Consider the following 16,847-nt stretch of genomic DNA (forward strand, 5'->3'; position numbering starts at 1 on the left):
GAAATCTGCCACTGAGGCTACGGAGCTCTAGATCTTCAAGGGATTTGACCTCTGCTGGCCTCAGTCGTCTCCTCCGTGAAATGGGAATAACATAATTGTACCCACCTCACAGGGCCAAAGTGAAGATTAAATGAGAGAATGCTTTCAAAGCACTTGGCTTGGTGTCTGGATCACACTGGCAATTATCATTAACCGCTGTTAATATACCACTAGAGGTGTACATGCTGCTTTAAAAAAATATTAAGCACCTACTTGGTGCCAATGTTCCGTCTATAGTGACTGTTTTTTCAAACCTCTGGGTCCCTTAGGAAACAAGTTTATTGTCTGGATTTTGTTGATGAGGAAACTGGAACTCAGAGCAAAGAGTGAGAGGTCACAAAGGCAGAAGCCGGTCCAGGAAGGATTCAAATCCAGGTCCTTGCTTCTATCTCCACACGGGGCTGAGACTTGAGACCGCTGATTCTGAGGCTCTGCCTCCCTTCCCATCATCAGCACTCAGAGGTCCTCCGAGAGGACTTGAAGTCCTGGGTCCTCTGGAGAAAGGGGCTGGGGGGCCGAGACTCCTGGGGGAGGAGGGAGCAGGAGGGATGGATTCCTGGATCTAAGAATGAAGGAGTTGGAATGTCAGTACCCTGGGTCCTCGGGGAAGAGGTGACTGGGATCCTGGACTTCTGAGTCTGAGAGATGAGTGAGTGGGGGGCCGTGACCCCTGGATCCTGGGGGAGCAGAGGGTCATGATCTCAGATCTCGGCATCCTTGGCTGTGGAAGTGAGCTGGGTCTCTGATGCTGGGTCCCAGGAAACCTCCCTCTTTCCTCGCTGCAGCCGCGCGATTTCGGCTTTCAAGCCGCAGGTTCCGAGGGAAAGAAGGAGGGGTTGCAGGGGGAGGAGCCGCGGACCTGCGACAGGGGCGGGGGGAGGAGCCGAGCGGGCACCGCGGCCGGCTCGCGGGGCTGCTGCGGCTGCGGCGGCGGCTCCGGGTGAGTCCGCTCCTCCCCTTCCCCCTGCCACAGCCCCCGCCCCAGCCCGATCCTGGGGGGCAGCCCCTGCGAGTGGGGGCGGGGATAGGTGCAGAGGTGCGCGAATCTCCGGCCGGGGAGTGGGAGTGCTGCAGCGCTTGCTGGCCGCCCCGGGGGAGGGGCAAGTGGCCCTGGAAGGGGGGGTCCCGAAACACCTGGGTGTACCCCAACCTCGCCCACCGATTCCCCCGGGCGTAGGGATGGTTTACCCACTCCATGGCCCCTAAGAACTTAGGACTCCGCGGCCTCTCGAGGTCCCAGACATCATTCCTCTCCCCTGCAGCGCCTTGGGACCCCGGCATCTCCTAACCCCCCCCACCTCCAAAAAAATTCCCATCCTCTCTGCAGCCGGGAGAGGCATTAAGGACTTCAATTCCCATCAGCCCTTGCAGCGTCTGGCCTATGAAGCCGCAGCAACGCGAGCGCAAGGCCTGCCGGGAATTGTAGTCTCTAAGCTTAACGGGAGCTGGGGGCCCGGAGGTGGGAGGGGGTGGCTGGACCTCCCGGGGGTCGCCTGGGGTCGAGCAGCTGGCCCGAGTAGGACAAGATGTGAGGCTCGAACTGAGCTTTTTCTCACGGCCGCGGCCTCCAGACCCGGCACCCCCTCCCACCACCTGGCTCGTGGGGACAGGTCCGCAGCCCCTTGTCCACTCTGCAACCCCCATGGGCTACCGCCAGCCGCCGCCTCGGCTGCCATCCAGGACACGGCAGGGATAAGTGCAGGTGAGTCTGACCATGACTGTCTCGGAGTCCTGGCCTTCTGCTGCACCCCACGACACCTGTCCTTCTGTGAGCCCCGATCTGTCCATCTCTGATTTCCTCTGCACCCTCCTTCCAGTACATCTCTGATGTCTAGCTCCAAACCATGTGTGGCTAATTCCCCTTCTCCCCACAGCCAGCTCTTTCTCTTGGTCCCCTTTCTTTTATGGCCACCGGCATCCAATCTTCTTTCTGCACCCATGTCTGTCCTCCCAGCCCTCCTCTGTATCCTTTTGTCCACCTGTGATCTCTGGCCCTTATCTGGCTGTCCTTTATCTCTGCATCCCATCCATTCTCCCGTCCACTGTTTGTCTCGCAAAGATATTTCTGTCCATACTCTCGCCTGGCACTTATCACTGCCCCTCTGTCCGCCCATCTCTCACACTCCCATGAATTATACACCAGCCCATTCTTTAGGGCTTGTCCATCCCAAGTATCTCTAACATTCTCTCTGTCTGTTCATGTGTTCCTGTCTTCTGGGCCCCAGTCTGTCCTTCTCATTACCTCAGTCTACCCTCCCCTCATCTCCCCCTCTCTCAACTTGGTCCCCATCTCTGCATCCTTCATCTCCATCCCTCCCCAGCCAGCACCACACATTATCATCTCCTATCTCTCTCTATCCCCATCCATCCCTCTCTCTGTCCTCTCCCTGTCTACACCTTCCTGTTCCTCGGAACTGCCTAGCCCTTTCCCACTCTGAGCCATTGCTTATGCTGTTCCTGCTGCTTTGAAAGCTTTTCCCTGTTCTAGCCCGACTACCCGTGCCTGGCTCCATCTCACCCTTCAGGTCTCAAAGAGCTCCCCCAACTGCCCACCTCCAGGTCCCTTGGTGACACATCTTCCAACTGTTTCTTTAAGAGCACTTCTCACAGTCTGAGAACTGTGTGTTTATGTGTGTATGTTTGTTTGTGTGTGTTTGTTGACTTGCTTACTCTTTGTCTCCTCTCATTGGAATGTGACACCAGGAAGCTGGGGACTGCATGGGGTTTGTCCCCTGCTGGATCTGCAGCAGCCGGCATGGTCCCTGGCATGTAGTTGGTGCTCAATGAATATTTATTGAAGGCAAGAATGAGGAATGGCTGTTCCCTTGCCTGCCCACCCCTAAATACTGTCTCTTCATCTATGCACCCCTAATCTTTGTCTCCTTGTCTGTCCATCCCTTTATTTGTGCATCCTTAATCTCTGCCCCTTGACTGGCCTTCCCATTCTCTTCCTCCTTGTCCATCTGTCTCTATTCTCTGTCTTCTCTACACGCCACTCCCCAACCCCTTGCTTGCCCAAGCCCTGTTACTATCTTCTAGCCTGTCTACCTTGAATTTCAGTCCTCTGGTCCATTTGCCCCTAATTTCTTTTTCCTTGTCTACTCCTCCCTTAATCTCCACCCCCTTGTCCATCTAACCTCAATCTCTGTCCCCTTGTCATTTTGCCCCCAATCTCTGTTCCCTTGCCTATCCTTCCTTTTCTGTCTCTTTTCACCCTTTACCCACCCCCTCTCCCTCATCCCATTCCCCATCTGCACCCTTGCCCGGCCCCTCCCAAGCGCAGGACCCGCTGGCCACCATGTCAGGAGACTACGAGGATGACCTCTGCCGTCGGGCACTCATCCTGGTCTCAGACCTCTGTGCGCGGGTCCGAGATGCCGACACCAGTGACAGGTGCCAGGAGTTCAACGACCTGCGAATCCGAGGCTATCCCCGGGGCCCAGATGCAGGTCAGCACCCCCAGCCATCTTGGCCAGCCCCCTGCTTCCACTACTACCAGGATTTTCAGAGTCTCAGAGGAGAACACATTCAGTTTTCTGTTCCTGGTGGGGCCAGTTCCTCCTAGAGTCTTGCCTCCATCCTGCCTGTTGCTGGTCCCCCAAACCTCTCATCTAAGGAGAAGGAGCTGTGTGGTCCATTTGACCTTGACCTTTTGGATTTCACTCTGTGGGCCTCCTGCTCACCCTCCCCCACCCCCAACCCCACTGCTACCATATATCCCCTTCAGGCATCTTTGAGCACCTCACATAGCTACTTAGAAGCTCAGGCTCTCGAGTCAGCCTGACTTGTCGGGGTTCAAATCCCACCTCCTCCACTTAGTAAATGGATGGCATCTTCTGTACCTCAATTTCCTTATCTGGAAAATGAGAATAATAAAAGTGACTACTTCCTGGGGCACCTGACAAACTCAAATGATATATCAGGGGTGAAGTGCTAAGAACAAGTTGAGCACACAGTGGTCATTCAACACATGTTGGGATGTCCTTACTGAGCATCGAGTGGGTACCAGGCAGTGTGCGAGGTCCATTATGTATTTCATCAACTGCTCACGACGGCCCTTTGTGGTCCCTATAATCCCTATTTTCAGAAGAGGAAACAGGCTCAGGAGGGTGGTGATTGGCTCCAGGTCACTCAGCTAGGAAGCAGCGGGGTTCTGAGAGCTAGAAGAATCATGAGTGCCCTCGTCCAGATGAGGAGTCTGGAGGTAACATGAGCTGGAAGGTTACACCAATGCTCACACTTGCTGAGGGCTGGGGTGGGGCTCAGTATCTCACTTGCAGGATGTCCGGGGGACCATGATGAGGAACGAGGTCCAGAGAGCACTGTCTCAAAGCCTGTACTCAGAAGAGCCAGATTTTTTTAAATATTTTTATTTTTTATTTTTATCTATTTTTTTCTTTTCGGGGGGGGTAATTAGGTTTGTTGGTTTGGAGTTTTTTTTGTTTATTTAATGGAGGTACTGGGGATTGAACCCCATGCATGCTAAGCATGCACTCTACCACTGAGCTATAACCTTCCCACCCCTAGATTTTAACCCCAGGAAGTCTAGTACACTACTGCAATTTGGGGGGGGGGTGTCCCAAGACCACCCTCAGGTTCAGTGATCTCTAGAAAGACTCACAGAACTCATAAAAGCTGTTGTACACACATGGTTACATTTTACAACAGGAAAAGGATGAAGATTAAAATCAGCAAAGGGAAAAGAGGCATAAGGTTGGGTGCAGGAGCAACCAGGCGGGAGCTTCCACTGGTCCTCTCCTGATGCAGTTATGCGGACAGGGCTTAACTCTCTCAGCAATGATGTGTGACAACACACACGGAGGACTGCCCACAAGGGATGCTCACCTGAGCCTCAGTACCCAGGGTTTTTATTATGGCTCAGTCATGTAGACATGGCTGACAGCCCACGTGCTGACCTGAGGCTCAGCCCCTCCAGAGGTCAAGCTGATATCACGGGGTCCAAAGACCCCACCATCAATCGCATTGTTACCTAGACCATCTGGTGTGGCCCAAGATTTCTCAGTTAAATAAAAACCCTCAGGCAGAACATTCTAAAGGCTTAGAGTTTCACCCACAGGAGCAATCAAGAGCCAAACGTTTCTTTGGGCAAGGTGAACATTTTGCTGCATAGCTACACTGCCTTGCCCAGCCCGAACAGCTCCCCATCCAGGAAGACAGGAATGCAGGAATGAGAAGTCTACCAGAGTTTGGAGAATTGACCTTTTGACTTGGAGAGGATCTGGGTCAGGCTGACAGTGGGGGAAAGTATCTGCTCAGTTTTTCTCCCCTTTCTCTTCCAAAATAGCCCCCTTTTCTCAATTCTTCCCATGTTCAGGAGGCTGAAAAGTCCTTGCTCTGGTTTCTAACAGGCCCCCAGAACTCTAAGCAGATGTCAATCTCTTCAAAAGGAACAGCCTATGGGGTATAGGGTGGGGTGTGAAACTCAGAGTTCTGCCACTGCCTACTGGATGGCCCTGCAGGGTCACTTCTGCTCTCTTAGAGCCTCAGTTTCCTTATATGTAAAATGGGATCAACCACCCCTGGACACAGTGTCATGAGGATTTGTGTATGGACCACTGACTTAGATTCACTGGGCAGTTCAGGACTGGAGGGCATCCCCTCACCACCAAGAGCTCCTTGATGTCACAGGACACAGCCGTTCCGCTAAGCTGTCCTTGCTGCCAGTGGTTGAGTTGCCTGCTCCTCCCCCCAGTTCCCCATGACTCATAGGCTGTACGGAGCAGGAATTTCCCCTGTGTTCTACCACACTGAGACCCAGGAATCCACCCTAAAACAAATTCACGTTTCCTTGAAAACCCCCACTCTTGGTACCAGTTATGGAATGAGCCAGAAACCTTCAGTTCAAGAGCTGGGTTGGTGAGGGGAGGGTACAGCTCAGTGGTAGAGCACATGCTTAGCATAGAGCACATGCTTAGCATGGACAAGGTCGTGGGTTCAATCCCCAGTACTGCCACTTCTGAATAAATCTTAATTTATACCACCCCTCAGAAAAAAATTTTTTTAAAAAGACAAACAGGGAGGTGGGTATAGCTTAATGGTAGAGCACATGTTTAGCATGGATGAGGTCATAGGTTCAATCTCCAGTACCACCATTTAAAAATAAATGAATGAATAAATAAATAAATAAATAAATAAATAAATAAATAAATAAATAAACATAATTACCCTCCCCCTGCAAAAAAAAATTTTTTTTAAGACAAACAGGGAGGTGAGTAGAGCTCAGTGGTAGAGCACGTGCTCAGCATGCTTGAGGTCCTGGGTTCAATCCCCGGTACCTCCATTTAAAAAAAAGAAAAGACAAACATATTTTAAAAAGAGATGGGTTGTCCTTGGGTGTCTCTGAAATGCACATAAGCACATAGTAGGCGTTCAGAAGATGTCAGCTGTGGTGGCGGGGGTGTTGGGTACACATGGCAGCCCCAACAGGATTTCTTATTCTAAGAAAAACTCACACCTGAACTGCCACATGTTGGGAAATATCAAGGTGTGATAGCATAATGGTGAAGACAGCAAGTTCTGGAGCCAGGCACCCCAAACACCAATCCTGACTCCCCGTTCCAGCTATAGGACTCTGTGTCTATGGTAACTTTGTGTCTCTTGGCCTCAGTTTCCTTGTGTGGAAAATGGGCATGATAATATTGCCAGCCCCCTAGGGGTTTTGCCTATAAAGCAAAAGCTAATGCCTATAAAGCACTTAGGTGCCTGGAATGTAGTCACCTCCCAATAAATGTTTGCTATTATCTTTGCCAGTCTGCGTTCCTTAAAACCACTATGGGAGGCCAGACTGATTTTTTTTTCTCATTTAACAAATGGGGACTGTCTAGCTCAGAGAGGTTAAGATATGTCCCCAAAGCCACACAGCAAGCTGGGATTTGAACCCTGACCTGACTAACTGTGCCATGCAATCTCTTGTCTCCTTGACCATCTCTGAGCCTTTTGGGTAAACTTGGCCCTACCTTGGCTGGTGTATCTGCTTATACGGAGGCAGTGGGGGCTAGCAATCAAGAGAATAAAAAGAGAAGAAAATCTGAAGACAGACTGCCAGCTCAAATCCCCCATCTGTCATTGACTACCTGTGCAGCCTCATACAAGTCACTCAACATCTCTGTTTCCTCATCTTTAAAATGATTATCTAGAAAGGCCCCCCTTGTGGAGTCGTGGAGTTTATACTAAGTAATCATATACAGTGCTTAGGACAGCGTGTGGCAAATCCTCCAGGTTAGCTCTTTGGGGACAGCAGTGGGAGGATAAACTCTGACCCCACCGTGACCCCTGACCTTTGTCCTCACTCTCTCCAGACATCTCCGTGAGCCTGCTGTCGGTCATCGTGACGTTCTGTGGCATTGTCCTTCTGGGTGTCTCTCTCTTCGTGTCCTGGAAGCTATGCTGGGTGCCCTGGCGGGACAAGGGAGGCTCGGCGGTGGGCGGTGGCCCCTTGCGCAAGGACCTAGGCCCTGGGGTCGGGCTGGCAGGCCTGGTAGGCGGCGGTGGACACCACCTAGGGGCTGGTCTGGGCGGCCATCCCCTGCTGGGGGGCCCCCACCACCATGCCCACACGGCCCACCATCCGCCCTTCGCTGAGCTGCTGGAACCAGGCAGCCTGGGGGGCTCAGACACCCCTGAGCCCTCCTACTTGGACATGGACTCGTATCCAGAGGCTGCAGCCGCCGCCGTAGCCGCTGGGGTCAAACCAAGCCAGACATCTCCTGAGCTGCCCTCTGAGGGCGGAGCAGGCTCTGGGCTGCTCCTGCTGCCCCCCAGTGGGGGGGGCTTGCCCAGTGCCCAGTCGCATCAGCAGGTCACAAGCCTGGCACCCGCCACCAGGTGAGACAGGCTACTGGGCTGGGGATCCACTTGGAACTTCTGTTCCTATTCTGTGTCCTTTCCCATCTAGGACTCTCCTGAGTCCTGGGGGAGGAGCGGCCTGGAGGTCCAGACCCTTGAGGCCCGGGGAAGGAGGAAGCTTGGGGCGTGGACTCCTGAATCCTGGGGAAAGAGGAGGCTGGGGCCCCAGACTCCTGGGTTTGAGGAAGGAGGGGTCTAGAAGTCCAGGCTCTTGGATCCAGAGGAAGGAGAAGAGGGACAAGACCTCGGGATCAGGAAGGTGAATGAGAATGGCAATTAGATCCCAAGTTCCTGAGGCACAAAGCAATTCATCTCTTTAACCCAAAGCCAGGATTAGCGGTGGGACCTGCAGGTCATTCATCCATTATTTCTCATTCTGCACGTGTCTGTTGAGCACCTAAGATGAGCTAGACCTAAGCTGGGTGTTGGGAAAATAGAGGTGAGCATGGCAGACAGACCCTGCTCTCATGTCACTCACAATCCAGGGGAAGTGGGTCCCCAGATGGGCTGTCCTGGACCAGCCAGGCAGGCCTGCAGTAAAGCAGAATAAGGGGGATGGGGGGCAGACCATGCAGGGTCTTGAATGCTAGACTGAGAGGTTGGGACTTGGTCTTAGGGCACTAGGGAGCCACAGAGGACTGTGAGCAGAGGTCAGCTCTGGGTGTAGAAAGACCTCTCTGGGGTCACACAGGGGACAGACTGGAGGCCAAGAGTCCAGGCAGGAGAGGACAAGGCTAAGCAGAGGTTATCGGATGGTGGAGGAAGAAACAAGGAGGAGAGTCAGGGGCAGAACTGGGGACAGATAGCTATGGGTAGAAGGGGGCAGGAGGAGGCAAGGACGGCACCCAGGGGTCTAGTCTGGTGATTGGCTGAATGGTGGGGCTGTCAGAGGATGTAGGAAGGGGAGTGAGTTTGAGGGAGATCCTGAGCTTACCTGGGTCTTGTTGATTTCAGGGCCCGGGGGAGCATCTGGGGAAAACTGCCTCCCAGAAGGTTCATGGGTGGTTCTTGTCCAGGGGCCTGACCAGGGCTTCATAGAAAATACAGTTTGAAGTCTCTGGGGAGGCCTTGCAGAGGTTGATGGATACGCTGTTTCAAATTCCTCTTTCCCCCATTATACAGATGAAGAAAGTGAGGCTCAGAGGCTGTTAATGACCTGCTTAAAGTCACCCTGGGACCATCCAGTGGCCCACTGATCTTTAGCTGAAGGAGTCTCACCCCTGCATCCCTTTCCATGGCTCAGTGCCCTCCCACTTCCCTCAGCCCCGTGCCTGCCTCTCAGCACAGCTGGGGCTGCCATGGCCAGTCATGGCTGCCAAGTACTGCCCCTAGCTAGGGGCCAGGGTGTGCTGGTCCATGCGGGAGAAGATGGATGAGCAGGGAACCATGGTGATGGGGAAATCTGGGAGACAGGAGGAAAAGGAATTGAGGGAGAGAGGGGTTGAGGATGGCTCCCAGTGTGTGACTTGCAGATCTAGGTGGATCCTGGGGAATTGGGAGAAAGAGTGGGTTTGGGAGAAGGTACTGAATCCAGTGGGGAACATGAGGGGTATGTGGTGTCTGATGGACAGACAAGGCCAGGGGCTGAACCAGGCTGGAACTCTGGAGACAGATTTAGCTCAACAGACACCAGGCTGTTGATGGTCATGGAAACCTGGGGCACAGCTTGTCCAGTCAGGAAAGGCGTGTGGGTGACAAGGGGAGGAGACAGTAAAAATGATTTAAGAATGGAGCTTTGGGCTTCCAGAATGTTCTACAAACACAGCCAGCCCAAAAAGGAAGTTGAGAGAGAAAGAACAGGCCAGGTGGAGCGATGGTTAGGTGGGAGAGGATGAGGCTGGAGCCAAGACAGGTTGGGGAGATTTGGAGAAGGGCAGATGGGAGGTCAAGGGGTCTGGATCCACAGAGAGTTTATTCTAGGTCACCTCTTGAAGTCAGGGGACTTCTAGAGGCTGGTGGGTGCATGGGTCTGGGCTAGAGCTAGCTTAGAGAAGGGGACAACCATCCCCTCATACAGATGGGGAAACTGAGGCTCCAAGAGTACAAGGCTCACCCTTGCTCAAGGTCACAGTGCACAAAGGTGGGGATCTGTGGCCACCTGGCTGTGGGGTTAGTGAGGGGGAAGAGGGGAATCTCCCAGGTCTTCAGATGTGGTCAACGATGGGAGCCACTGACCCCTCCTTGGTCTTCTCCACCCTCCGCAGGTATCCGGCCCTGCCCCGGCCCCTCACCCAGCAGACCCTGACCCCTCAGCCGGACCCGGGCAGTGAGGAGCGGCCGCCTGCCCTACCCTTACCCCTACCAGGCGGCGAGGAAAAAGCCAAGCTCATCGGGCAGATCAAGCCAGAGCTGTACCAGGGGACTGGACCCGGCGGCCGGCGTGGCGGCGGGGCCCCGGGCTCCGGAGAGGCCGGCGCGGGAGCGCCCGCTGGCCGCATCAGCTTCGCCCTGCGATACCTCTACGGCTCCGACCAGCTGGTGGTGCGGATCCTGCAGGCCTTGGACCTCCCAGCCAAGGACTCCAACGGCTTCTCAGACCCCTACGTCAAGATCTACTTGCTGCCTGATCGCAAGAAGAAGTTTCAGACCAAGGTCCGGAGTCGCAGGCTGGACATCTGGGTCTCAGGGAGGAGGGGACGGGGGTGGGGGGGTACCAACTCCTGGATCTGAGGGAGGAGGGGACTGGGGGTCTGGACCCCTGGGTCTGAGGGCATTGGGGTTGGGGGTCTGGACTCCTGGGTCTGAGGGAGGAGGGCCTAGTGCGCATGCTGTCTGTCTCCCTCCCTCGCCCACCCCCGCCAGGTGCACAGGAAAACCCTGAACCCCGTGTTCAATGAGACATTTCAGTTCTCGGTGCCCCTCGCGGAGCTGGCCCAGCGCAAACTGCACTTCAGCGTCTACGACTTTGATCGCTTCTCGCGGCACGACCTCATCGGCCAGGTGGTGCTGGACAACCTCCTGGAGCTGGCCGAGCAGCCGCCTGACCGCCCGCTGTGGAGGGACATCGTGGAAGGCGGCTCGGTCAGTGGCTCCTGAATCCCGCCTAACAGGGACCGGGAACCCCTGGGTTTGCTTGCCGTCCACTTCACCACCTTATATCTCCTTGATCCTGGAGTTCTCTTTTCCATTTTATTTTATTGCAAACTATTGCAAACGTGCAAGCAAGAGTAGAGAATTATATATTAGACCCCACACTCCCCCTGTGCACTTTGTCAAGTGTTAGCATGGTGTCTGGGACCCAGATTCCCCCAACTTCTGACCCCCAACCTTGACGTCAGACGGTCACCATTGAGAAAACTGTAATAGACGCCCACATACCCACTAGCCAGCTTTAGCGAAACTCAGTGCTGTGACCCCATGATTTCTGCTCTCTGATCCCAGATTTCTGACACTCTAACTTCCTGACCCCAGAGTTTCTGGCTTTTGTTTTTCCAACTTCCTTTCCATTCCAACCTCCAGACTTTCCAATTCCCAGACTTCCTGAATCCCCAACCCCTCTGATTCCTGAACATTTGGTTTCAAACCCTTGAACTTCAAATTCTTTAATTTAATCGAATCCTTCGTTTCTTCATGGTCTCCACCAGAACCCTGACAGCCTGATTCCCCAAGCCTCTCAGATATCCTGGACTCCCCAGTATCCTGACATCTCCCCAGTTTTCCCAGCACCCAGATTGGAGGGCGCACCCCCCCAATACCTCCCCACTGGCCGCCTTCCTCACTTCCTGCAACCTCATTCTCCTGGACATCCAGTCCCTCCCAGAGCCCAGCTCCTTGGTCTTTCTTTTATTATTTTTTTAATCAATTATTTGTGTTGGGGGGGGATACTTAGGTTTGTTTGTTTGTTTGTTTGTTTGTTTGTTTTAATGGCGGTACTGGGGATTGAACACAGGACCTCGTGCATGCTACGCACACACTCTACCCCTGAGCTCTACCCTCCCCACCCCAGCTCCTAGGTCTTTACTGGGTGTCCTGACCCCTTCCACCCACCCAAACTTCAGACCCCCAACTCCTTGGCCTCCTCAATTCCAATCTGTGGGTTTTCCAACAGTCCAGCTCTCTGCAATCCGGGGTAGCTGTGTGTGTGTGTGTGTGTGTGTGTGTGTGTGTGTGTGTGTGTGTGTTGGGGGGAGGGGCTGAACGCTGTCCTTATGTCAGGAGAGGGCTGATTTTGCCCACCTGGTGGCCCTGCTCACGGCCCTTTCTGTTTTTGAGCCTCAGTTTCTCCTGATGTACAACAACCTAATTGACCAGGTGAATATGGCTTTTCTTAAAATCCCCTTCAATCGCTTCTCGGCCTTTTGGCTAAGATGAAGTGTGGTATCTAAAGTCTGCTTCACGGGGCTCTCTGCAGCCCGCTTGCTTAGTCCTCAAGCCCAGCCTCTGAGAACTCTGTGCCTCATCGTAGGTTCCTGGTCCCCAGGGCCCCCCTCTGTCCCACCAACCCCCTCCCCACCCGAGGGTCCTCTCCTGCATTCTTATTTTTCTCCTTGTGTCACCGCTCATTTTCTCTCCTCATGATTGCCCCAGGTATCGCTCATTCTTTCATTTATTCCTTCATTCCCTCAACAGCTGGTTTCTTCAACATCCAGACCCCAGGGACTCCAGACAGTCCTGAGAGCCGCAGGTCTAGGTGGCCACACAGTTTGCTGTCAGGGGCCAGCGTTAGGGGACACCCAGGAGGAGTGTCTGCTCAGGGCTTCAGGGAATCTGGGAGCTTGTGGGAAGAGGTGACAGTTAAGCTGAGGCTTGCCAGCTGGAAGGGTATTCTAAGTAGAGGGAACAGAAATTGAGGGAAATGAGTGGAGAATCTAGGGACCTGGGGCCCCATCAGCATGATTGGGAAGTGAGGGGCTGAGATGAGGCTGAAGGACCAGATGGACAGACAGGTTGTATGTCCTGGCTGGCCCTGACCACTGCCCCAAGTCTATCTGTGTGTGTCAGTGTGGACGGTCTGCCTCCCTTGTAGCTACCTTCTGGTTCTTGGCTGTCTCCTGCCCTAAGACTGACCTCTGCCCCACTCTCTCTAGACCTCTGTCCCTCTCTGTGTGTCAGTCTCTCTCTGTTTCTCTCTCTCATTCTGGGTCTTTATCACTCTCTCTGGGTCTCCATGTCCCCCACCAACTCTCTGCCCCAACTCTCTGCATCTCTGGTCCTGCCCCCTGGATTCTGTCCCCTCCCAGGCTTCTGTCCTCCCTCTGGTCTATGCTTCTTCTCCCCCATCCCCACCTCAAAGTCTCTGTACTGCCAGGTCTGGAGTCTTTGTTCCCTCTCCTTTATTCTGGGCTTCTGTCCTGCTGTCTAGGTCTTCCTGACTTTAGAACTCTGTGGGTCTGTCTTTCTAACTGTATCTCTCAGGGTTTGCATCTCTGTCTCAGTCTATTTCTCACGGTGTCCTTCTGTGTGTGTGTGTCCCTCCCCTGCTCCCCGCCACCCCCCAGCCCATGCCTCTTCCAATCTTCCCTGCAGAACAAATAGGCTTTGACGGTGGCGGGCAGCTGTGGCCGGGGAGTTACCGGGTTTGGCCCGGAGTCAGATTGTTAAGTGGATCGGAAACCTGAGCCCTGGATATCTGGGAGGAGAGCTGGAGGCTGGAGACGGGAGGGAAGTCAGGGGGAGACAGGTGGAGGCTGAGGAAGGGCATCATGGACCCTCTTGCCCCAACTGCAGGAAAAAGCAGATCTTGGGGAGCTCAACTTCTCACTCTGCTACCTCCCCACGGCCGGGCGCCTCACCGTCACCATCATCAAAGCCTCTAACCTCAAAGCGATGGACCTCACTGGCTTCTCAGGTGGGTTGCAGGAAGGCACTGGCATCTGAGGGAGGAGGCGACGGCACTCCTGGGTCTGAGGGAGGAAGAGGCTGGGGGAGAAAAGGGTGGGGACCCAGACCCTTGGGTCTGGGAGAAGAGGGGTCTGAGGTCCGGAGGCAGATCTGAGGGAGGACATCGCGGTTCAGTGCTCTCCACGCCCGCCCCCAGACCCCTACGTGAAGGCCTCTCTGATCAGCGAGGGGCGGCGTCTGAAGAAGCGGAAAACCTCCATCAAGAAGAACACACTGAACCCCACGTACAACGAGGCGCTGGTGTTCGACGTGGCCCCCGAGAGCGTGGAGAACGTGGGGCTCAGCATCGCGGTGGTGGACTATGACTGGTGAGGGGGCGTGGCCCGGGGCGTGGCCCGGGGCGGGGTGGCAGGGGGTGGGGCCGAGCCCGCCTCCCTACCTCTCCGGTGCTCAGCGACCCCCATCCCTGACCCCCAGCATCGGACACAACGAGGTGATCGGCGTGTGCCGCGTGGGCCCCGACGCCGCCGACCCCCACGGCCGCGAGCACTGGGCGGAGATGCTGGCCAACCCGCGCAAGCCGGTGGAGCACTGGCATCAGCTGGTGGAGGTGAGTGGGCGCCACCCAGGGCCCCTCACCCGGCCATTAGCGCCTTCATTCACTCGACGCACCACGTGTCTTTGTGGACTGCGGAGTCAGCCTGGGTTCGAATCCCTGCCCTACCAACTTTAAGCTGTGTGACTTACAGCAAGTTACTTAATAGAGCAGGGTTTTGCTTGTTTGTTATTTAAAGCAGGCTGTGAAAATTAGTAGATTGTGGTTTACTGGGCAGGGATCAACTTTTTTTTTTTTTGAAATGAATAAGAAAATAAAGTTGAAATAGAACAGAACAGAAATTTTCACAGGGCGGCAGACCAAAGATCATCGTGTTAATTACCACCCCACCCCACCCTCGCCCAGTGATCCAAAACGTTTAGGAGTCTTGGAAGTAAAAGGAATCTGGATGGGGAATGGAGGCTGCCTTTTAGATTAGGGGTTCCCGGAGGGCCTCTCGGAGGAGGTGACATTTGAGGAGAGGCCTGAAGGTTGAGAAGGAATGGTCTTAGGTGCAAGTTAGAAGGAGATGATTGGAGGGAGAGTGCAGGGCTGCACATTTCTCCAAATCCGGGAGGAAGCAGGTGTCCGTGGTGAGCCTGGAGCAGAGAGGGAAGGGAGACAGGCAGACACAAGCCTTGTGGGTCACCTAAGAACCAGCCTGACAGTTTTTAAATTAAAAATTAATGCTCACTTAAGATCACTTGGTCAAGAGAAATTTTCAAACATTGCTGTTTTCGCATTTGAAACCAAGGAAAGCAAAGAAGTAGATTTGGAAACTATTCACGAATTTGCTGTCATTAAAACCAAGAAAGTAAAATTACACTAAATTCTTTGTAGGGTATAAATAAAACATTTAGATTTAAAATAATGTGAATTGCATTACACTTACTCTCCAAGTTTTTTCAATTATTTTAATCTTATGGAAAAAACACTTTAAAAATACGGAAAAAACACTAAAAATACAGAAAAATCAGGTGCATATTTTGACTTTTGTCTTAGGTTCCTGAGCCCAGGAACTTACCTTTATCTAAAATTTAAAATAAATTTTAATTTTTAATAAATTTAAATTTTAGATAAATAAAATAAAAACATAAATATCATAAATGTTGTTTAAATTTTATCTAAAATGGCACAGGACTGGCCTTTATTTACAGTTCATCTTTTGCTCATCATGGGGTTTTTTGCATTAATTTTTATTTTTTTTTAAAGATTGCATTACACTAGCACTTATCTTGATCACTGAGTTTGGTGCACCTTACATTTTGTGCCTGGAGTCCATTCCTCACTTGGCCTCCTGCTAGTTGGGCCCTGCTTTGGACATTTCTCCAGGGAGGAGGTGGAGGATTTGAAGGCCTGAGAACTCAGATGTGAGTTTTGAAAAGATTGTGACTCTACTTAGGTGGACAGATAGACAGAGGCTCAGGTCCTCTGAGGCCCTGCAGGGTCTTCTCCACCACCCCAGTGGCCTCATCTCTCCTCACATTTCCAGAGAATTCCTCTTTGTGCCTCAGTCTCCCCATCTGTAGAATGGGACTATAATATACCATTTGTTCCATCTCTTCAGAGCCGAGCAGAAAAGAGAACTATAAATGATGAAAACAGGTTTGATGTCTTACTATGTTGATGACTAGCAATTGTTTTTCCTCTGACCCCCACTCCCAAACCTTCTGGACTTCCCCCTTCAGGAAAAGACTTTGACCAGCTTCACAAAAGGCAGCAAAGGATTGTCAGAGAAAGAGAACTCCGAGTGAAGGTAAGGAACTCAGACCCAGGATGGGGGGCCTGGACTCCTGAGTCTGAGGGAGGAGGGGCTGGAGGCCTGGACTTCTGGGTCTCAGGACGGAAGGACGTAGGACAGGGACTTCTGATCCCTGGGGTGGTGATGGAGCTACAGCAAGTCATGGGCCCTCTCTCGGCCATCACTGATGTCTCCTCCCTGTCGGGTCCTGCAGGTCTGGCCTAGGCCCAGGATCGAACCAGACCCCCTGGGGACCCCATCCCTTCCTGCCCGGACTATGAATTCATCTCCTCGAAGCCATAATGTCCGAGCCGCGTGGTGCGGGGCAGCCCTGGGCCTGCTGGTCCTTCCACCCTTGGAGGCATGGGGGTGGGAGGCAGGCTGGCCCAGCTCCCTGTTTCAGGGTGGGGGACACTCAGTCTCCACTGTGTCTGTCTTCCCTTCCCCGGGGCTCTTCATCCAGGAGAGGGGCCATGCATGTCTGGGGGACCCCTGCCCCCCCAAACCCCTGTCTGTCTGTCTCTCTGTCTCTTTGCTGTTTGTACAAGACTTGGTGTCCTAACCCTCGTTCTCGCCGTGAATGTCAATGGACCAATCCTCCGTGTTCCCCTAGACACACAAACACACCTGTGTCTACCCTTTCTGTTCACCACACCCCGCGTCTGGCCGATCCTCCCCACTGCTGCTGCTATCAACGCCAGAATAAACATATACCGTGGGTCTCACTCCACCTGGGGCTCCTGTCCTTTCTGGGTTGGGATGCTGGGTTGGAATACCCGGGCTCTGCGTTCAAATAAATGTTTCATTCATTGGCTGGGTGATATT

At 53.4% G+C, this 16,847-nt stretch overlaps 1 protein-coding gene across 2 annotated transcripts; it reads left to right on the forward strand.

Annotated features, from left to right (window-relative positions):
• The first annotated feature begins 916 nt into the window (after positions 1-916).
• On the forward strand, positions 917-16,795 carry SYT3 (synaptotagmin 3). 2 transcript variants are annotated; one of them, XM_074371012.1, is made up of 11 exons: positions 917-979; positions 1,611-1,741; positions 3,323-3,488; positions 7,359-7,884; positions 10,110-10,497; positions 10,708-10,926; positions 13,573-13,693; positions 13,883-14,054; positions 14,164-14,296; positions 15,970-16,037; positions 16,237-16,795. In XM_074371012.1, the coding sequence occupies exons 3-10, from the start codon at positions 3,338-3,340 to the stop codon at positions 16,033-16,035; spliced, it is 1,776 nt and encodes a 591-aa protein (XP_074227113.1). In that variant the 5' UTR covers positions 917-979; positions 1,611-1,741; positions 3,323-3,337; the 3' UTR covers positions 16,036-16,037; positions 16,237-16,795. The 2 variants fall into 2 exon arrangements, with proteins under 2 accessions (XP_074227113.1, XP_074227114.1); XM_074371013.1 differs by having other exon boundaries at positions 937-1,741.
• The last annotated feature ends 52 nt before the right edge of the window (positions 16,796-16,847 follow it).

The sequence above is a fragment of the Camelus bactrianus genome, chromosome 9, assembly GCF_048773025.1.
Source record: "Camelus bactrianus isolate YW-2024 breed Bactrian camel chromosome 9, ASM4877302v1, whole genome shotgun sequence".
Classification (NCBI taxonomy): Eukaryota; Metazoa; Chordata; class Mammalia; order Artiodactyla; family Camelidae; genus Camelus; species Camelus bactrianus.